The sequence below is a fragment of the Stegostoma tigrinum genome, chromosome 39 (genome assembly GCF_030684315.1).
Source record: "Stegostoma tigrinum isolate sSteTig4 chromosome 39, sSteTig4.hap1, whole genome shotgun sequence".
In the NCBI taxonomy this organism is placed as follows: domain Eukaryota; kingdom Metazoa; phylum Chordata; class Chondrichthyes; order Orectolobiformes; family Stegostomatidae; genus Stegostoma; species Stegostoma tigrinum.
In genome coordinates this window covers 8,758,578-8,781,205 of record NC_081392.1, presented here as the reverse complement: position 1 = coordinate 8,781,205, position 22,628 = coordinate 8,758,578, and the positions used below count along the sequence as shown (strand labels likewise).

At 44.9% G+C, this 22,628-nt stretch overlaps 1 protein-coding gene across 6 annotated transcripts in view; it reads left to right on the top strand.

Moving 5' to 3' along the window:
- The window catches only part of LOC125447659 (RAC-beta serine/threonine-protein kinase), an 84,532-nt gene that overhangs the window by 28,102 nt on the left and 33,802 nt on the right, over positions 1-22,628 (top strand). For 2 of the 6 annotated variants that reach the window (XM_048522270.2, XM_048522275.1), the window contains exons 2-3: positions 3,130-3,200; positions 21,794-21,961. In XM_048522270.2, the coding sequence (XP_048378227.1) occupies positions 21,916-21,961 (46 nt within the window). In that variant the 5' untranslated portion in view covers positions 3,130-3,200; positions 21,794-21,915. Of the gene's footprint in view, positions 1-3,129; positions 3,205-7,978; positions 7,998-15,209; positions 15,615-20,375; positions 20,397-21,793; positions 21,962-22,628 lie in introns of those variants that run through there. The other 4 variants (XM_048522271.2, XM_048522274.2, XM_048522272.2 and 1 more) reach the window with 4 other exon arrangements.

The following is a 22,628-nucleotide window of genomic DNA, read 5'->3' as shown; positions in this document are numbered from 1 at the left end:
GGCAAGATAGGTCCCCATTGACAATTTTACCAACTTTCAAGGTCAGGTCAGTAGCAAATTCAGAGTACTGTGAGTGAGTGAGCCCGTTTTTTAGATGTGTGCAGAGTCGAGGTGATTGGTGAACAGGGCCTCACCATGCCAGGGTCAGTGGGTCCATTTTGGACAAGTGAGAGGGGTAGGTGGCCGTAAAGGTTCCCAATTTCCCATCTTGCTGATTTGGAACCCAGATGCAAGTGTGTTTCGACTATTGAGTGTGTAACATTCCTGGATGGGATACGGTGAATGTTCAGTCATAAATAAGTGTGATATATCTGCACTGCGTGTCTACACATTAAATACGCTGATCTGGTGGCTGTATGTCAGGGTTATGTGCATGCATCCGAGCGATAGTTTATACCCAGATGGGCTGCATGTGCTGTGGTGATGAGGTGTCAGCATTTGTCTGTCAGTTTCAGGGAGTGGGGATAGGAGCACATGTCTGTTGGTGTTGAGGGTAATGTGCCAGTGTGTGGGTCAGGTTGTGGGTTACCATGTTGTCACATGGGCATACGTGGGATGAGTCACCACCCTCTGTTGGACTATAGTGGCCTAAAATGCAAGGGTTTCAGCAGCAGAGATACTGAGCTGAACATAGAGGTGGACAGTGACCTGGAGATGCAAATGAGTGCCCTGGTGCCAGGCAAGATATGGGGTTGAGCATTTTGAATGGTCTGGTTCACCCTGAGAGAGTGGCCAGTGTAGATTTTAGTGGTTTCGAGCCAGAGTTTCAACATTTCTCCCCAGTGCAATATGAACAGAGCCTTCGCCACTGCAAAGCCAGTGGACTCATTTCCAGTGGCATAACCTCCTGAAGCCTGGCATGGAAGAGAGTGGTGTAGGGTTTGCCCAAGTTAGCCCTTTGTCTGTGGGTGATAGGATATACCTTGTGGGAGGTGGTAAGTGTTGCAAACAGGAAATGGTTATGCAGAAGACACATCATCGATGTGAGGAACAAAGATTTGCATTTACGATCCTTTTAAGATCCTGGGTCTCCTAGATGTGCTTTTTGGCACTTTTTAAAATGCAATCACTGTTGAAATGCACAAAATGCGGCAGTCATCTTGCATACAGCAAGCTTCCACAAGCAGCAGTGTTAATGTTTTTGTTTCACGATGCTGATTGTGGATAATTATTGTCCAGGGCGCTGGGGATAACCCCCCTAATCCACTCTAAGGTAGCGCTATAAGGTCTTTCACATCCACCCGAGAGGCACCTTGGTTTAATGCTTCATTTGAAAGACAGTGAGCTCTCCCTCTCTACTGCACTACGCCTTGATAGCCAAAAGCAGCATGAGTCGGAAAGGAATCCTGCTGTGAAGATGAAAATTACCACAAGCATAATTACAAAATGATGAGATTACAATGTCTAAGGCAAACCAGTTATCAGCTGGGAAACCCTCCAGTTTGAGGTGCTGCCTGACGTTGCTGAGTTCCACATCTTGGTTGCTAATGAAAGTTCCAGATGCCCACAGTTATCACAGCTCTGGACCTTCTGTTCAAAGTGTTTGTCCATATTTTACACCACTGTCAACATTTTCCAGCTTCCTCATGTAGATGTAGTTGAAGCCAATTGCGAACAGTTTTAGGGATGTAGTACCACCTGTCCATGTGTAACTGTGACTAGCAAATGACTATTGTATAAAGCATAGAATCTGTACAGTGTGGGAGTAGGCCAGTCAGCCTGTCGAGTCAACACCAGCCCCTGAAGAGCACCCCACCCAGACCCACCCCCCCCCCCCCCCCCGTACCTTATCCCTGTGAACCTGCATATCCCTGGACATTACGTGCAAGGTAGTGTGGCCAGTCACCTAAGCTGCCCATGTTTTGACTATGAGAGGAAAGTGGAGCACCTGGGCGAAACCCATACCAACACCGGGAGAATGTGCAAACTGCACACACAGTTGCTTGAGAATGGGATCAAACTCGGGTGCCTGCCACTGTGAGGCAGTGGTGCTACCCACTGAGCCGCTGTGCTGCCATCTCAGCGAGCCCAATTATGTCTTTACTGAAGATTCAGTTTTTGGCGGGAGGGGGTTGGGATTTGTTGCATGAGAGCATTTCCCCACTGAAATGGGAAGTACAACAGAGTGACTGTGCTGGAGGGAATGAGGGGGATTGCAGGATGTACAGTGGGAGAGGTGAGGAAGTTGTCTCATTTCTCTGTCTCACCCTCCTCCCCCCCCCCCCACCCGTCACTCAGTGATACAACCACTGCTGTTTCCTCTCTCACTCGGCTTATTTTGAGTAACTGTTCTGTGTAAACAGTTCGAGTTGACACGTGACTGTGTGCGGTGTACCTTTCTGTTTCTCTTGTGGCTTATTTACCGGACTTGGTATCAAGCTGTTAGCTCTTTTAAATGAAATCTGCACAAACATCTAACCAACCGCGTGCTATTCTATTCTTTCTCAGAACTGCGTGTCTGCCTGTGTTTTTTTTCCCCTTTTTTTAGCTTGTTCTGGCTGTTCCACAAGCTACCAGCACTCACTGGCACCTCGCCCTGACTGGCTGCTGCTCATCCTGTCAGTCCAGACAGTGTGCATTGGCAGGCTTATTACCCAGGGAGTCAGAACAAGTGACCCGAATTGAACCCTCACCTGATATCTACACACAGTGCGACCTTTACTAGCAGGACTTAAACCTAGTGCAGCACCTGACTACTGCCTTGGGCAGTGATCAGAACACACCAGGACTGGAACTTGGGGCTGTCTGATTTACCAGATAAGCTCATTCCCCATTTCTGAAGAGTGTGAACTCTCTTTCAATTATTATTGCACGGATGTGGATGCTACTGGCAAGACCGGCATTTGTTACCGGTCCCTGACTGCCCTTGAGAAGGTGTTGGTGAGCTAATTTAGCTAATCATGACAGTTCCCTTGCATCCATCACCAACCCATTCCCCAAATCTGTCAGGATTTTTAAGAAAACTAATTGGTTTTGCAGAATTGAATAGTCAGTTGGTGTTCACTGATCATAGTCATGTAAGGATGTGTAGTTGCTAGACCTGGTCAAACGACTGGAGTCTGTGCCCACAATTGGAAAATGATGTGTTAGTCCCAGGTTTGCAAATAATATTTCTTTTTTGCTCTCTAGGTTTGGCTGCATCAACCAGGTCTCCCCAACAGAAAGGGTGGACGAATGCTCCTAAGCTTGGTCCCGTGGAGGTAGGTGAGCAGCCCTTCTCCTCTCTCACCCTTTCTCCTTGTTCATTTAGCCAAGAATGGCACCCATTTCCTGTGCTGGACTTGGGACGTGCCTTTGTGTGTCCATTTGTACAACACCTTGCTTCCAAGTAGTAAAAGGAGCTTTATTGCTTCACTTTTCTCCAGGAAATGGCTGGACCATTGCACATGCTCCTTAGCCCACAAAGCTGGGGCGAGTTTGACAAGCTACTGGGCAGAATATTGGGGTTGTGGAAAATATAGGAAATTTCCTAACTCAGCATGAGAGAGGTGTTAAGGTTTCAGAACCTCAGTAAGGGAACTGATGGGAGCTTTGAATGGTTGTTTAAAAGGGCCCAGCTCTTGCTCCCCAGACCTTTTCCTTATTTTTGTGACCCTTATTTTAATATCTCCGATGTTGTGGGGTGCCAGAGTGAGAATTTGGGATGGTGTGAAAGTGTCTGTTTGGACGGTGGTTTTGTGTCTACTAATTCAGGGAATTTGTTTTGCAGTAGCAATTGGACCTCAGAAAGCTGTCCATTTGCGTAATCCCATCAAAAAAAGAAATGCACCCATTTGTAGGGGCCTCGGGGGTATCAGAAATCAGTCCGAACTTCAGAGTAGCTGTTTATAGAAGTTGTGGATTAACTCTGTCTGTCTGAAACCAGATTTCAATTTCTTTTATCTGAACATTTAGAATCTTTGAGGAGCAGAACCTACAGTCAAATTGTTGGCAGCACATTAACTTTGTTTCGGTTCTCTGCTTTGTGAACACTGCACATTGGGAGGGGAGGCAAATGTATCTGACAAACCAGCTACTGCACGTGCCTTTTCAGGTTCACGTCATCCCTGAAAAGGTGAGAAGTCTAGACAGAAAAGCAGTATGTTTTAATTTCAGGTGACCACTCCAGTTGAAGCTGCAAAGTTATGAATGGGGGTTGAAAGCTTTGCATTTATATAGGTCCTTTCTCAACCTCAGAACATCCCAAATGTAGAATGGCCGCTGTTGTAAAATCGAAAAACCTAGTCTACTGCATTGCACACGGCATGGTGTTGGTTGAAGGATGTGTCAGAATGCGAGGGAGAATAGCCTTACTCTTTTTTTGTCCAAAAGTATGTGGGAAAGTTCACCCACGAGCGCATGGGGTCTTAGTTCAACACCTCATCGAGAGATTGGCATCTCTGATAGCACTTGCTCAATATAAGCTTAAATTTTGTACCTGTGTCTCAGTAGTGGAACATGAATCTGTGACCTTCTGACTAAGATGAGTTGAAATCCACGTGGCCACACCCAACACCACTGATAGCCCAGCCTTGTGGAAAGCCCATGTGCTCCTAAGATGCTGCTTGGCCTGCTGTGTTCATCCAGCTCCACACTTTGGTATACCGTAGAAGGAATCTTCTGAACTATTCCATCTAGAAGGACAAAGGCACAGATGCATGGGAATATCACCTGCAAGTGCCCCTCCAAGCCAGACACTATTCTGACTTGGAGCTATGTTGACCGTTCTTTCACTGTTGCTGGGTCAAAATCATGGAATTCTCTCCCTAACTGCACTGTAGGTGTAAAACCACACAGACTGCAGCAGTTCAACAAAGTAGTTCACCATTACCCCCTCAAAGACTGTTGGGGATGGGGATGGGCACAGATGCTGTTGACCCTGCTAGTGATGCCCTATGAAGGAATTTTTAAAACCAGAGAGGACAGGGGAAGGAAGTAATTTGTCAGTTTGAGATCCTTTGAACCTTTGAGCTGGTAATCTGGTTTACTGTCGGATGCTTTCTGTGAAACCAAGTTCAGTTGTTCTCCCTGCAGAATTTGCTCAGCAATGCTGGTGCACATCAGCTTTTGAACACGTTTAATTTTGTCAAGTCGCTGTTTAAAAATTGTTTGGTAGGGATTATTGTTTGTGCTGTGCTATGATCTGTCATGTAATGTTTCTCTGTTTTCTCAAAGTTGTCAGAAATTGGAAGACAGTGTGTGCCAGTGAGAGCCGCTCACTTCTGGTTTCCCAAATCTTGGAAGATTAACACTTTGTGTGTGTACGTTAGTTGAGTTTGGAGCCACTTTTTGTTCAACCTGGTTACTGCTTCAGCACACACTTCTAAGGTGTACAATTGGAACTGCCTTTCCTGGCATTTGCGTGTTTCTCTAAACATTTACCTGTCATGGTGCAGTTGCAAACCTCCCACTAATGATGGTGCTAATTTATTTTCTCTACCTGCCTCCCATCTGCTCTGCGCTTTGTTTCCTCCAATTTGGATTCATTCATTATTTATGTATTACATTATATATAATTCCAAGTGAGATAAAACTATAAGATGAACATTATTGTTTTATTTTTCTGGCTTTATATTCTGTATTTTGGTTTATTTCCTGTGTTTTAAGATGGCACTGGAGGGTGGTGACACTAAACAGCACTTTTCACTGTATTTTGTAATAAATACATGTGACAATAAATCAAATCAAATCAATTCTAAAAATGGTCTCAATAAGTGTCGGTTTAGACCCTGCTGGGTGCCAGAAATCAAAAGATCAACTCCATACAATGATTTTTTTTTAAACGATACTGCATCAAAAACATGGGAAATGTTTCAAATTAAAAGGACATTTCTGATGTTGATGATAAACTCCAACCCCTTTGGCACCCACTGGTCATAATGGCCTCCAATGGATTGTATCTCTTGGTACTCTCTTGAATGTGACATTGTTCAGTCCTGCTTCTTGGTCAACTGCCTACGCCTTCCATGCTGGGTTGTAGCTTTATAGAGAACAAACTGAATCCTGAATCCTCTGCTGGATACTGTTGGACTTTCAAAGGCTGGAGATGACCCAGAAGCTTCAGAGAGGGATAGTGCACAGGAATTTGTGACTTTGATTTGGGTTTTTTTGGTGCTGTGAACCTGTTTGAAGATCTTCAAATGTGAAGATGTGAGCAAGATGGTCAGTGGAGGCAACATCCTGTTTGAGGACCATCGGAAGCAGTTTTCATCACATTTCACTGATGCTTAGTGCCACTCCCAGGGAATTATTTGGCAGAATAATCACGTATCTCTCGGACTGCATCCTGTGAGGACTTTACTGACTGTTATTCTGAGTACAAATTGGATATCTGAGCAGCAGCCTCAGTGTGTACTTTCAAGCTATGTTCCCTGCGCTTGGTACTTACGTGACATTGTAATTGTAAGTGATACCTGGCATCTGACTGCTTATCAGTTTGTTAATAGGCTGTCCTGTACACTCCCTCAGTATTTCCATTGGGAGGTTAATCTAATCTCCTGTACATGTTCCCATCACTGGCAATGCACTCAGCTACATCAATTCCCTGGGTCCCAACCCACTCCCCCCCCCCCCCCCCCCCCCCCCCCTCGCCCATACTCCCTTTCCCTTGATCCCTCGCTCTCTCTGTCCTTGCCCATGACTCCCTAACTCTCTCTGCTTCTCCTCGGACCCTATCCCTCTACTTCCCCTTGACCCCCCGCGCTTCCCCCCTCCAAAAAAAACGCTGTTATCTCCTAAGTTGTGAGCCCTCTCAAAAGCCCATCTCTTTGATAGGGATTTCAGCTATGTTCTATGTCCACTGCCACTGGGTCAAAATCCTGGACCTCCTGAACAGCACAGTCGCTCCAACCCAAGGACTGCAGTGGTTCACCACCATCTCCTCCAGGGCAGTTAGGGATAGGCGATAAATGTTGGCCCAGCCAGCAACACCCAAAACTCTGGAATAGTCTTTTGCAAAAAACTGCCCCTGCTGCTGTGGCCCATTTCCTTGAATTTCGTTTTGCAGGGATGAGATGCCTGGATCGTCAGTGTTCAATAACCTGAGGTGAATGCACAGCAGCATTCGTTGACCTGTTAAATTTATGCTGCACCTCCTTTGTGATTTGTACAAGAACAAGAAGTGTTGCGGTGTGGAGGGAACTTTTAAGGGGAAACTACATTAGAAGGAGAAAGGAATAGGTAAGGGTGAGAAGGCATAAATACTAGTGTGACCAGGTTGGGCCAAATGGCCTGTTCCTGTGTGCTGTGAAGTGCCTCAGAGGGTTTTACACAGTAACTGACAGCAGAGCAGGGAAATCCCCTCCATATGCAGTAGGATCTTTGGTTACGTGGCTGGGTCAAACCACAGGGTAAGAAAATATGAAGTCCCCCTTCAGGGCACGCAGAACTAAAATTGGCCTGGTGATTGTTAAGTTTCCATGACTAAGTGTTGTAGTGCAACCCCAGCTCACCCACGTGCTGACATCTTCCTCTCAAGCCCCATGGCTTTGTTTCAAGTGAGGACCACAGTGTCAGGGTGACACTCCTGTTGCTCTGAGAACTTCTGCCCACAGAGCTAACACTCGATCACCCTGCACCTGCCCTCCCCAGACTAAATTATTGGACCTTGTCTGCTTGTCACAGCTGAGACAAGGCTTGATCTGTACGATTGCACTGTGGACCATGTCCCGTGATTCCAGGCCCAACAGGCAGCGTAGGCCAAACGTGGAAGGAGAGACCAGACCACTCCCCCTGGCTGCATTGATTTTCTTTCTGCGAAAGAGGTAAATATTTGAAAGCAGGAGAACAGGAGTTGGCTGGCTGCTTGTTGTCCCAAGCGCCCTCGCGTTTGACCCGTCGTTTGCTTTGAGTGTCGCTTGTTTGTCAGGCCAGGGGTCCAGCTCCAAGCATGCTCAGTGGGAGTCACCAGGCTGTGCGGCTGTCCTCCGGAACCCAGCAGCCACACAGGATGAGGCTGAGAGAGAGCGCCGATGCGTGACTGCAGCTCACTGCATGACTGGCTGACCGAGGAAGCGCAGGTTTGCGGATGAGTCTTGCGTGTTGTGTGACAGTGGAGTTGTGTTGCAATTCCCACCAACGTATCTGTAGCCATCCCCCTTCCACCCCACTTCATTATGATGTGGCTGATAATTTTCAGCCAGTCACTGTGATGCAAATAACAGCTTGTTCGGGACTGTGGTACCACCAAGCGCTGAAAACCCTTTAAACGTTATTATTAAAGTGGGGCCTTTAATTCTTTATTCCATAGTGGACCTCATCAATCAGGCAGCACTGCTAAGTACAATCCAATATACTAAATAAATAAGAGAGATTGTTGGGGATGGGGGTGCAGTGAAGAGACCAAGAGAATGGCATTGCCCTGTCACTGTGTTTGTGTTTTTTTTAATGTAAACCAGGAAGTTGAGACTGAACTTCTGCCTTCTGAACAACATAGTTAGACACAGACATACTGCCTCAGGTTATTTACCAGCAGGGTCAGTCTTTGCCCTCAGTCACGTATAGAGCAAAAAGACTGTTCTCCCTTAGCCTCAGAAAGGAGGCTGCAGTTAGTCTTCCACTCTCCTGTCTCGTCCTCTGGGATAAGGAGAATCTATCCCTTAAGTCTTTCACAAACTCTTCATTCCTTCATCCTCTGTTTTCTGCACTACACTGTTCCCCAGTTTCTCCACGTCGTGACCATTTCAAACCTCGCATTTTCCTGGCTCACACTCTACTCCCCCACATGCAAATCTTTCCAGCTGTATTCAGGTTAATGGACCTATACCTTACTGGTTGTGTCCACTACTTCAGTCTGTCCCTTTGTGTTGCACCTCTTTCAACCTGGAACAGCAAGTGAGCTCCATGAGAAAGTATGCTGTGAAGATGGCATACCAAGGATTTCAATGATTGAGACAGGTTAAGTGAATTGGCAAAAATCTGACAGAGTATAATGTGGGAAAATGTGAAGTTCTCTTTGGCAGGAATAATGAAAAAGCAAAGTATTGCTTAAATTCAGAATTCCAAAGTGCAGGAGGATCTAAGTATTCTAGTATGTGAGCCACTAAAAGATAGTTCACAGGTACAGCATGACAATGAGATGCTATCCTTTATGATGAGAGGGACTGAACATAAAAGAAAGATGTTGTGTGTCATTTATACATTGCAGTGGTGAGACCACGTCATGAATGCTGAGTCCAGTTTTGCTTCCTCTTCCTTATAAATCATGTGAATGTGTTTGAGGTGGATCTGAGGGGCTTGTGGGACTGAAACCTAAAATGAGCAGGTTACCTTTTGAGGAAAGGGTTGGACAGACTGTGTTCTGACTGGAGTTTGAAAGAGTGAGAGATGACTAAATTGAAGTTATAAGACCCTGAACGGTCTCGACAAGGTGAAGGAGTAAGGGCGGTGGATCAGTCCAGAAATAGGGGGCACTGTTTTAAGATTAAGAACTGCCGTTTTAGAACAGGAATGCAGATAATTGTTTTGAGTGTCGTGACTATGGAGCTCTCGGCGTTAGAAGGTGTTGGAGGTGGTGTCTTTGAATATTTTTACAGAGGTGGTCCGATGTTGTCTTAGAGTCTAAATGGCACAGCAGACTTGAGGGGCTGAATGGCCTACTTCTATTATTGATTCATATGTTCATATATCGACTCTTCCCGTATTTTTGAATGGCCATCCTAAGACTATTCATGCTGTTGGAGTCCCTCGGCTGGGAGAAATGTGTGCTTTGTACTGCTGTCCCCTCTGTATAATGCTTTGTTAGATGCCAGAGCCCCAAACCCAAGGTGTAGTTCTCCCAGTATCTACTCAGTTCATCTCCATCTAGTTTTATTTCCCCTACCCAACACCCTGATACCACACAGACTGATAATGGAACTGACAACTGGGGGCTGTATTGCAGGGTGGGGTTGAGAGAGAGACATACAGATTCACCATACATCTTTGCACGCTGTCTCATTGATTCTCTTCTCACTCGTCTCTCCCACAGGTTCTCCCTTGTGCGCTCTCTCTGTCCGGCACCCTCTTTTTACTCTCTTTTTGCTGTCTAGTGCTCTCGCTCTTGCGCGCACTTTCAATGTGGCATCATCTCTGTAAGTTTACGCACATTCTCTCTAGTGTGTCATTGCCGTCTTGCTCCTCTACACTCTTGCGATCATTCCCTGTCCTGTAAATAACCTGAACAGCTGGCCATATCTGAATTGCCCAGCCCATGGTTTCCTCTCAAAACATGATTAATAGCTGCCCCCCTCCAAGCTTTTTAAATAAAAGAAAAATCAAATTGTATCAGAGATAATGGGAGCTGCCGATGCTGGAGAATCTGAGATAACAAGGTGTAGAGCTGGATGAACACAGCAGGCCAAGCAGCATTCGAGGAGCAGGAAAGTTGATGTTTTGGGTCTGCACCTTTCTGAAGAAGGGTCTAGACCCAAAACATTAGCTTTCCTTCTCCTCTGACGCTGTTTGGCCTGCTGTGTTCATCCAGCTCTCCACCTTGTTATCTCAAAATCAAATGGTACACTTTTTTTGGATTTTTCATTTCTGCACTATTTTTCTTTGCATTTTAAGATAACAGCTCATTATTTTAAGCTGTTTCTCAATACTCTCTGTCAGGCAGACACTATGTCAAAGTATTGTGAAGTTTAACCTCATCCCAAACAATGTTTATCCCTCGATCAATGTCACTAAGACAGCTGAGCTAGTCATTGTCTCGTTGCTGTTTGTGGGACAGTGCAGTTCACAAGTTAGCTGCTATGTTGCGACAATGTTTACACGTCATAAAGGATTTCCGTGGCTGTAAAGTGTCTTTAGGAAGTTCTGATGGTGTGAAAGGCACCATAGAAATGTAATTCATTCATCCTTTTATATCTAGCTTATTTGATATTTTTTTTCAGATACCCCTTCCATGAAACACTTTGGGACATTTTCCTAAATCCAGAGTGCTAAATCAATGCAAGTTGTTCTAATGCCTTCAGATATTTGGCCCCTCAGCTCTGGAATTTCCTCTCTAAATCTCTCTTCCCTCCATTACTCCCCTTCAAACTTAAAGAGGTTGCTTAAAGCTACCACCTTGCATGTCTGAATAACTCCTTCGATGGCTTCATGTAGGATAATATCCAGTCACGCTCCTGTGAAAGCATCTTGGAATGTTTTGCTCTGTTAAAGAAACTATGTAAATGAACTCAAAGATTGACAGGATGGATGCTGGGAGTCTGTTCCCTCAGCTGGATTTCTAGAACCATGCTTCTCATAACCTTTTCTCTGTATCATGTCTGGTTTTGCAAGACCCCTGAGTGAAAATCTGGTTGGGGGAGAGGTGAGGCTACACTCTTTGGATGGCTGCATGTAAATTCTTGACTGGGAGTTGAAGGGTTCTGGGGAGGGAGCATGTGTTGAGTTAGTTTGAGAGTTGATGAAAAGGCAGGCTTTTTGTAAAGGGATTGAACACTTACCCATTGACAGCCTTTTTCATCTATAGCCGTTGCAGCGCAGAGAACAGCCCATTTGACCAAGTCTGTCAATAATAATTAAAGGAGTGACACAGGCTATCAGTCTAATCTGTCACCACCATTACTGTTTCTGAGCTTGCACCCACACAATCCTGCCTTCTGATGGATGTGATCAATGTTTTGGGAAGCCATATGCTGGAAGCAGGGCATGGAGTCATGGCCTAAGGGGTTGGCCACTTAGGACAACAATAAGAAAGTTATCCTCTCATGGTGGTGGGAAAGTCTTGTTAGTCTTTAAACTTCTCCATACAGGAGGTCTGTGGCTGCTCAGTCATGATGTATGTGCAGGACTAAGAAAACGGATTTTTGTCGGAAAAAGAAATTGAAGAAATTTGCAGAGCAAATACGATTGAGAGGGAGGATCAAGTATTACTTTGCTGTGCCACACAATAGCTTATAATCCCCCTCCTGCCTCTATTTTTTATAAAAGTGCTGCTTGGGAGAGGGTGGCTTGTCAACATCAGTAGTAATGGAGCAACAAGGCTTTTCAGTGTCTGCGCATCGACAGTGTGTCTTAATTGACTCATTGCATATTTTGGGGTTGGGACATGCTGCCGTAACAAAGTTATAATTTTTAGTGGAATCAATTTTCCTTGACATGATTGCAGTTCTTGTTGTTGAGGCCTGATTGTGCAATGGACTGTGTGTTGTGCAACAGGGGAGAAAAGATACTGCAGATGCTGGAAACCTGTGAGCAAAACAAAGAAGGTTGGTAATTTTCCAGCCAGGCATGGTCCTTTACAAGAAGGAAAGTACAAGAGTTTCGGACATGACCCTCCACTGGAGTTCAGTGATGTTGTTGACTTGCTTTTTATGGGTCAGAGGAGACCCAGATGGAAATAAAAACAGAGACAGAGCTACAAAGTGGCTGGATTATGTACAGGAGAGTGCTTGTCATAGGAGCCATTACGTCTCTGTCTCTAACTGAGACAAATTGGAAAATCTTCAGGACAGGTGTGATGGGCCACATTGCTGCCTCCTATGCAGGGTGACTAGCGGGCTAACACACAGCACAAAGAGGAAAGCTTGAAAATGTGTGCTAAGCCGAAGCAGTAGTTCACACATTTGGAGAGGGGGAAGCAGGAACTCCTGACAGAATGGCACAGGTTCCAGTAGAGTGAAGGAGGGATTGAGTCAGTGTTGCAGGGGTTCTCCCAATCATCATTCAGAAAATTGCACCCCTCAACCAAGGTGATGGAACATCCCGGTGCCTTTTTAACAATCTGTAAGGTACAAGTTGGGAGTCTGATGGATGAGTGCAGCTTCAACAGAATTCCAGTTCCCACCAGGACAAAGCAGCCAGCTTCATTGGCTCCCCATCCACCATCTTCAACACTCACTGCCTCCATCTCTGGCAGACTGCAGCAGCAGTGTGTACTATCTACAATATACTTGCAGCACACCAGGCTCCATTAAACAGCATCTTTCAAATTGTAACCATCACCACATAGAAGGATAAGTGCAGCAGATGTATAGCAACACCAGCATCCGAAAGTTCCCATCCAAACCCCATTTGATCTTGATTTGAGATTGTATCACCTTTCCTTCACTGTTCCTGGGCCACCTTTCCTTCACTGTTCCTGGGCCACAATCCTGGAAGTTCCTTCCTAAAAACCCAAGGATTGTCCCTGCACCACAGACAGCAGCAATTCAAGATTTACAGTTACCTTCTTGAGGGCGATTAGGGATGGACAATAAATGCCGCTCAAGTGAGTAGCAGTCATAGCTCGTAAACTGATGCTTAAAAATAAAATCGATAAAATGTGGAGCTGGAGGAGCACAGCAGGTCAGACAGCATCTGAGGAGCAGGAAAGTTGGCATTTTGGGTCTGGACCCTTCATCAGGACTGAGGGGTCCAAACTTGAAACATCAGATTTCCTGTTCCTCAGATGCCCTCTGACCTGCTGTGCTCCTCCAGCTCCATATTTTATTGATGCTGACTTCCAGCATCTGCAGTCCTTTTTAATCTCTTAGTCGCTAGCAGAAATCCTTGCTTTTTTTGCCTCAGCAATCTGGACAAAACAAATCTTTTTGGTGTTGTTTTCTTTTGAGCACATAGGCTTAAGGGGTAGATTTAATAGAGGTGCTCAAAGAACAAATGAAAATTGTCAAAAGGGTGCTGGATAAATTTGTTAAAAAGTAAAAATTGCAGTGTTTAAGGGAAGAAAGCTGAACAGTGCAGCGTTGTTTATATTCTTTCATGTGGGTCCTGCTGGGAAGTCTGGCATTTGTCGCCATCGCTATTTGCCCTTGAACTGAGTGGCTTGTTTGCCATTTCAGAGGGCGGTTAAGAGTCAGCCCCATTGCTGTGGGTCTGGAGTCCCATATAGGATAAGGATGGGTGGTTGGGGAGCAGATTTCCTACACATTAGTGAACCAAATGGCTTTTTTTGCAACAGTTTCATGATCACCACCTTAGAGACAAGTGTGGGCCTTGTGTTGGTGTCCTTACCTCTAACTCAGGACATCTGGTTCAGTTCCAGAGGTGTGTTTATGACATGCTTGTGGTTAATTAAGAATATTTTACTGTGACTAGCTTTCAGATTCAGATTTCTATGAAGTAAATTTAAGCTCTACCTGCTACTGTGGCATGATTTGAACTGGTGTATGCAGACTATTAGCCCGGATTTCCAGTTTACTAACTTGGTGACATAATCCCCACTTGCCATTGTGCGTCTCTATCTAAATGGGACTAATTGGAAATCTACCAAAGAGCCAGGACAAGTGTGCTGGGCCACATTGCTGCCTCCTACGCAGTACAGTAGTCCATGAAGTTGTCAGTGTAAAGATTATGAGCTTGCTGGCATTTGGTCAGTTCTGTCCAGGCCCAAGTCAAACTGTTTCTGGTTAGACTCCTGTTCTGACCAATGCCAGCTTTCTCATGTTCACTGGAAGGGAAGGTTCTGATTTTCGCCAGGTTACTCATTATGTGACCATCTCTCGCCCTCTATTATTTTTGCTGCCCAGGGTGTGATGGGCTGTTTGACAGTGGGTGCATCACAAGTGTGCTCCAGCATGGTTTCACAAGAGTGGCTACAGCACAGGAGGATGTCATTTGACAGGTCAGGGCCCTGCCAATGGGTGGGAGGTGACCAGGTCAAATCTCAGCCAAGACCAACCAACGAGGCTCGTATCTGAAGCAAAAATGGAAGGTTCACCTGTGTACGAGTGCAGTCCGCCTGCCTGTAATCTGTCACAAGATTCTGGGCTAGTAGGCTGCATAAATGATGTGCAGGTAGCACGGTATTGCGATCGGTTTTTGCAGATGGATTGGCCTTGTGGTAGGTTTTGAGTTTGATTTTTTTCCCATCTGGCGGTGGCTTATGAGCATGCAGTGTTGCATTTTAGTGTTCAACTTTACGATGAGCAGAGAGGAAATGGAGGTTTTATACATGTTAACGATGAAGGAAATTAGCCGTTTGGGAGAAAGAAAGAAGTTCCACAGAGATTTTGTCCATTATGCTTTCTGATTATTTGGGTGGGGTGGAATTTATGGAGCTTGCTTTCTGCTGCAAACTGTTGTCTGTTTATATAGACTACAGTGTTTGTCTGCATTGTGTTTAATGCTGCACCTTTCATGCAGTGCTTGATATAGTAAGCTTTGTTTATAGCGCTTAAGCATTAAGTCCAGGAACTGCATAGGATGTGGTGACTTGTTAGAAAATGAAAACACTGCATTTCCTCTTTTTTTTTAAACGTGTGCAGAGAGCTGGAGCACCGAGCGAGCTTGACTTCTCTTCGTGCTGAAAACGCAGGCCATGTTTGTGTTCTGATAGTGTACGTCTGCTGCAACAAATGTTCTAGCTACTGAAGTGCTGAAGATTGCAGCGATCATGTTTGCACTGAGGACAGACAAACTGTGGAGTTGCTTCCAGCTTTGCCAGTCACCTGTGAGAGTCTGTGGGGCTCGTGGACTGCAGGCAGATGAGGTTTTTCACTAAGGAGCAGGGTCTGCAACCCTTGGAAAGGGTTGAAGTTCCTCCTGCCCTCTGCAATTCGCCCTTGTCCAGCCTTGTCGCTCCTGATATGACTTTAGGCGTATTTGGCTTCTCGGAATTGATTTTGGTATCCCAGGAACTCGAGTGCAGGTTGATCTAAATGGTTGTACTGTCTTCTCCAGCACTGGATGGGATTGGCCACTCCATGCAGGTATTCTTAGCCTATCCGAGTCCCTCGTGTCATCGCCGTCGTTCAAGCGCAAAAAGCATTAGTGTGCATTGTTTATGAGTGCTCCCTGACCTCAGAGCCTACTTAAAGTGGTTCTCTGCTTCTAAAGGGAATGTTATTTTGAAGTTACTGTCTCCCCTCTAAGTCAGCAGGTCATGGCTTCCAGAAAGTTGAGTGCAAGGTCCAAGCTGAAGCACCCATTGTAGTACTGAGGGAGTCCCGCACTGTTAGTTGCTGTCTTTTCGATGAGACATTAAACCGCGGCCTGTTCGCCCTTTAAGGAAGGTGAAAATGTGCATTGCAAAACTATTTTGGAGAGAAGGAGGAAATTTATCCTGGTGTCCATCCGTTCCTCGATTGACATTATTTTCGAAGCAGAAGGATTGCCTATTAACACAATGTTGATTGAGAGAGCTTGCCGTGTGCACATTGGCTAGCTGTGCTTCCTGGGTTCCAGCAGTGGCTACTCTCCTTTGGCCGTAAAGCAGTTTGAATGCCGAAGATTGTGGAAGGTCTGCGTAAATAAAGTTTGCCCTTTTACTATTTTCCACCTGTTTTCATCCTGTCATGGGTCACGTGAAGCGTGTGGCCATTTGCTGCCACTGCGGGATTTCTTGCTGAGCAGATTGGGTCCAGTTGTGATGTGACGCAATTGTCACAGGTCTTTTGTGAGGAGCAGGCTGCTTATCTAAGTTTTGGGGGATTACATTTCTCAACGTTTTGTTACTGTCCTGAAAAGGAATCTCAAAATGATGTGATCCTTTCAGAGAAAGTGAATTCCGAAAGTACATCCTGAAAGCAGTGTGCTGATTTTCACTGGAGTTTCAATCTTATTATACTTATTGCTAGTAGTGGAACCAGGTCTATCCTGTGGACCCATTTTCCACATAAAGTTTCTATCTCTGTTCTGGGAGCGCTGGACCCACTGCTTGTTCCAAATGATCCTGAGAAGGTGCTGGTAGGCCAACTGTGGTTCTGCATGAGGCATTTGGTCCAGAAGCAGCAGCAAATGACCATTTACTATTCTGGTAACAATCCACAAATTAATTACCATTCATCATGTTGTTAATCGAGTATAGGAGTTGGGGTGTCATGTTGCGACAACAGGATATTGGTTGGCTACATTTGGAATACTGCTTTCAGTTCTGGTATCCCTGCTATAGGAAAGATATATTGTTAAATTTGAAACGATGCAGAAAGGATTTGCAAAGATGATGGGGGGGCTTGAGCTACAGGGAGAGGCTGAATAGTTTGGGGCTATTTTCCCTGGAGCGTTGGAGGCTGAGGGGTGACCTTATAGAGGTTTATAAAATCACGCGGGGCATGGCTATTCACCCTATCCAAGATCTTTTTCCCAGGGTAGAGGAGGCCAAAACTAGAGGGGCATAGGTTTAAGGTGAGAGGGGTAAAATTTCAAAGGGACCTGAAGGCCAACCTTTTCACAGAGGGTGGTGTGGGTATAGAATGAGCTGCCAGAGGAAGTGGTGGAGGCTGGTACAATTACAGCATGTAAAAGGCATCTGGATGGGTACATGAATAGAAAGGGTTTAGCGGGTTTGGGGCAAATGCTGAGAAATGGGACTAGATTAATTTAGGATATCTGATTGACATGGAGAAGTTGGACCAAAAGGTTTGTTTCTGTTCTGTACAGCTCTATGACTATGTTGAGCACAAATGGAGATGGGGCAGAAGTCCCAAGCCTCCATTTTAGAAAAAAGTATTTTGACTTCTTGCCACAATGGGATTGTAATTCATATTCACTTAATTCAAGTTGTATCTGTTAAGAATTTTCAACCACACACTGAAGTCATTGATTAAAATTGATAAATGCTAAAGAACCAGCTCATTGATTGAAAGGTTGGGATTGTTACTGAGGCACACTGCAGTCCACTGTGTGGGCCTTGTTCAATCTGGCCTCACTGAACAACTTAAAAAATAATTCTGCAAGGCTGGCTGGCAAATACAGTACTTGTTGTCCGTCTTTTAATTGTTCTCAAATTTAGGTTGCTTCTAATGGCAATTTAAAGCCAACCACAACACTGTGAGCCTGGAATCACATGTAGACCAGACCAGGTAATGACAGCTGCAAACCCGATGAGTTTTTGTGAGATTAGGTGTTTGCTGTTGTGTTCGCTGTTACTGAGTCAAGCGTTCACTTCCAGATTTTTATTTGTTGATTTTAAATTCCACCAACTGCCCTTTCGGGATTTATCTAGTGTTCCCCAGACCATTCGCCTGGACTTGTGGCTCAGCAGCCCAGTGACATAACTACCATCCCCTGCAAGATCTGCGTGCATCATTCAGTACTCTTCTTCCCCACACCCAAATTGTGAGGGTGGTACGTTCAATTCCACAGTATAGACTCCAAGCATGCAGGTTGTGGTGTTGAACTCGGCCTCCCTTGGACGGATACATAGCAGTGATTATAACAATTTTTTTTCATGGAAGTCCCCTTCTTTATAAGTTGGTCGATATTCCTTCTAAACAACCAAGCTACATTCTGGGTCTGGGTGAGATGATCTGAGGGTCAGTGGTTTCAACGGAAGGGTCTATTTCCATAGAGTAGGGTTTCTATGACCTATGATTCCAATAGCAAGGGAAATTTTAGACTCCTAAGAACTAAAACATATTTCCTCCTTCTGTTTCCCATCACTACCATTTCACCCAAAAAACCTGGGTATAGAGGAAGGTGGGATTGCTTGCGCACTGTCATCAACCATGACTAAGCTCTGAAAATTGCTTCCTAAGCCCTTCCATCTATTTTCCTCCTCTTTTTCCTTAAAACTTACCTCTTTTTGATCATCTTTCTAAATGTCTGTCTCTCTCATAGTCCACTATTTTCTTTAGGATGCTCCTGTTTAGATCTGAAGCTTTCTTTGCTACTTGGGACACAATAAAGGCAGGTTGTTCTTGTCTCAAATCCCTCTGCTAATTGTGAAATAGTTTTCTGCAATAGCCGAGCAGTGCTACCTTATTTCAGGGGCCCCAGTTTGCACAGCGCTGATATGAAAGATCCTGCAACACTGTTTTAAATAAGAGCTGGAGATGTCCTGATTTGTATTGAAGTCAATGCTTATCCTTCAATCTGCATTGATTTTTCTTTGGGTGGGTGCAAGAAGTGCTGATCATCTGATGATCTTGTTGCTTTTTTTTTGCTGATCTCACTGCTACGAGCACGTCAAGTACTCTGGTGCCTGCAGCATACCAGTAACTACAGGCCAAAAGTGCTCTATTCAGCTTGGACGTGCCCTGAAAGGCACTACAGAAATGCAAGTGTTATTGTCCTGTTCGAAAGCAATGCATTTTGAATTTCAGCTGGAAGCTTTGTGGTTGAATTCTGAGTAAGAAGAACAAGTCACAGTGAAAGAATGAGTCATTGACGAAGCAGAGAAAGGTGTTTGCATTTTTAGCATCATGTTAATGCATTCAGCATGAAGATCACAACCGCGTTTTCCAAATCCTCAACTTGCTTCTTGTGAATTTACGTGCAGGGGAGCACATTAACTCTGAAGTCTACTTGATCAAACCAAAATAATTCCATCCTCTGGAAATTGTTGGTGCAGTTGTCCATATAAGCTGCAACTTGTTCAGAATTGTTGCTAACCCATAACAATGGAATCATTATGTTTAGGTTAATGTTCTGAAATGTTGTGGTGATAATTATATGTCATTGCCATTAAATACAGTAATTTGCCCCCCCTTAAGCATATATTGTAGCAAATTTAGAAGTTGACCCTCTCAGAACGCCTCAGGGGAGTCTGAGACAAGGAGAAGGATCAATACTTAAAACAAATACTATGAAGTGGAAGTACCAGCAGCTTCTTCCATGAACAGGGCTGTTAGAGCAGTGGTAAATCCCTCCCTTCTTGCTTACTGGATTCATCTTCATGCCCCTCTGCCTCCTTTCATTTCCACCCCGTACCCTTCACTAACAACCTGGATGGGATAGAGCAAGTCAGAGATTTAGCAAATCTGTCACAAATTGCCCATGCGTAGGTAATCAGGCAAGTGACTCGATGGACAAGAAAGGTAATTGTACATTTCAAACACCAGCTTTCACTACTTTGGGAACAAATTAGTGGACAACAAGCTCCCATGCACACCAAAGGGCCGAATGACATCATCTTGGGCTGGAAGCTGTGGATCAGTGAGCATTTTCACTTTAATTGGGCTCAGTTTTAATTCACGTGGCCTTTGCTAACCATCTGAGTGAAACCTTATACAGTGATGCCGTTCCATCATGTGCCACTGCAAGGAAGCTCATCCCTTGCATTTTTAAATATGGATCTTCGAGGCAGTGTGAGCTCAGCGGCCTGGATCAGTCTAGGCCCCAGCCACCTCTGTGTCTGCAAATCTCTAAGCTGAGCATTATCTTGCTTCTGCTCTGTCAAAAACCTCAAGCTATTCAGTGACCTGTCTGAGCTCAGTGAATGCTGGTTCTTGCATTTAAATTCTGGTTTGGGGCCCTGGAGTCTGGATTTTCTACTCACCAGCATTCAGGGAGTGTCAAGAGGATGAGAGCTAGGGATCAGTACTGAGGAGGTATAACAACTAGCAGCCTCTCTCAGCCAGCTTGCGGCAGTCACCCAGTTTATCACAAAGGTGTCTGATCCCCTCTTGTACCTTCCTCTCTCATTCAGCCCCTTGACTGAAGGTGGCAGCATTCTTGCAGTTTTGAGGATCTGGGAAAGAGGGAACGTGTGAACACGACCATCAAACGCAAGAACCATCAAATACTTGGAACTTTGAGAGACTAGCGGAAAGGTGACCAAAATATTGATGTAAAAGATAATCTGTGAACATTAAAGCAGCATGGTTTGAAGTCTCAGGACACCTCAGTATAACTAATGGCCAATCAGATGTTGCCACTGTAGTATAGGAAATGCAACAGCAGTCCACTTGCACATAACAAGATCCCATAGCCAGCAATGTAGTGATGACCTGATCTTTTGCTTATATGTGATATTGGTTTGAAGATAAATATTGGACAGGAAATGGTGTGCGCGGGGGTGCTGGGCCAGGACTCCTCAGCTACTCTTTGAAGTAGGTGTCATGGGATCTTTCACAGTCCCCCTCATGCGGATGTTGTGTTTTGTTTGTTTGGTGCATGTGATGAGTGCTGTCCGTTCTTCCTCCATATCTGTAGACTGCTGATCATTCTCTGGTTACAGTTCCCAAGTGACCTTTGCTGTAATTTCTTTTGTAACAAAACCTTTCAACAATTGAGGCTAGGCCTTTCACAGAGTTTTAGGGCTCTAGCCTAGAAGCTGGTGGCTGTGTGCAGGGTCCGACTGAGACTTGGCTGTCCCATGGCAGTTATTGTGAGATCCCCTCCATTGGCAATCTCCAGGTGACCACGGCTATGGAAAATGCCTTGTGGTGGTTGGTGTTGGGGGAGGGACTGGGGGTAGAGAGGAGGGTATTTTCCAGTGTTATCACTTACTGGCTGTGGTTTATTATCCATTTTTATCCCACCTTTCTTGAGAGAGAACCTGCCTGCAGGCTGAGTGAGAGAGAAGTGGTGTTCACTTATAGTTACAGCTCATCATGTCATGGGACAGGAAACAAAACGGAGGAAGGGTCACCAGACCTGAAACATTAACTCTGTTTTTTCTCTTCATCGATGCTGCCAGACTGCTGGGCTTTTCCAGCAATTTCTGTTTTGTTTCCTAACTTCCAGCACCTGCAGTTCTTTCACTTTTTTTTGTGTCATTGGACAGGCTTGTTGAGCCATTTGGCCTCAGTTCTCTTTGTTGCAGCGTGTCCCAGTCTCAGTTTCCTCTAAATTTCATGCATTCCTGGTCTTGCAGTGACCACAAGAGCCACTCATAAGTCGTAACCTCTAAGATACCATGAGTGTCTGTGCAAAGGAAATCTTTGCAGCACCCTGCACTGAAATGAACAGTGAAAGGTCACTGTTACTCTGGGTTTTGCCTTTGGGGTTGAGATCAAAGCTCAGACCTGGATTCATCTTCCCTGCAAGTTGATGTTTAAAATACTCAGTTGAATATTTCTCACCACTGGGAAAATGTTGGGTTCTGAACTCAGTTCTGTTTGCAATGAGGCGCATGTGTTTGCGAGGGTCTGTGTGCATACGCTGTCCTCTACTAACTGTGGATGTTCCTGAGTCCACTAACACTTTCAACTTTCTCTTCCAACAGGTTCTGTGCTGTATTTGAGAAGAGGGGCGCATTGCTAAGGATCCTGTCATTGGGGTCAGGCTGGTGCCTCTCCAGTGTCTTTAAGTGAAGCTGGGTTTTTCTCGGAATATTTTGGTACCAATATGAATGAAGTGTCAGTTGTCAAGGAGGGATGGCTTCAGAAAAGAGGTGAGTGTGTTGGGGTGTCACCACATAGTTACACAGTCAGATTCTTGTCTCGTGACACCTCAGCTCCCAAGTTGGCATCCCTGATCCTTCCCCCGCCCGCCCCCAAAGACAAATGCTCTATCTGTGATGCTAGAAGTAGATTCAGCTGACACCTGCTTACAAAATGCAGTATTATGTACGAAACCTGCACCATGACTGTGTCAGCATTAAAAACTTCAGTCTTCATGATTTACAACTGGGTCTCAAGCTGTAACAAGAACCACAAGGTCCAAGATTAAAGCAAATTTAAGTCCTTACTGGTGCATGGCGTTATCATTGAGACAGTCTTGGTGTATGTAGAATGTTGACGGCTACAACTGTGTTTTTGAACATTGGCAATTTTCAAATGAATGAAATTAATGCCAAAGTTGTAGTACAAAATACCAATGTTGCCAATCTGGAATGAAAGTCAAAGAACTGGCTGTGGCCATTCCCACAGTTAGTTGAATTATTAATTGCTAGCATTTTGGATTTACTGGTCCCACCCCATCCTGGTGCATGCAGGATATTGCAATTTTTACTGCAATAACCATTGTTAACAAGTTAAGGTTTCTTGAACGGCACCTTCCAAATCTCTGTCATCTAGCACCTAGAAATATAAAAGCAGCTGATGCTTTTGCAAATCCTT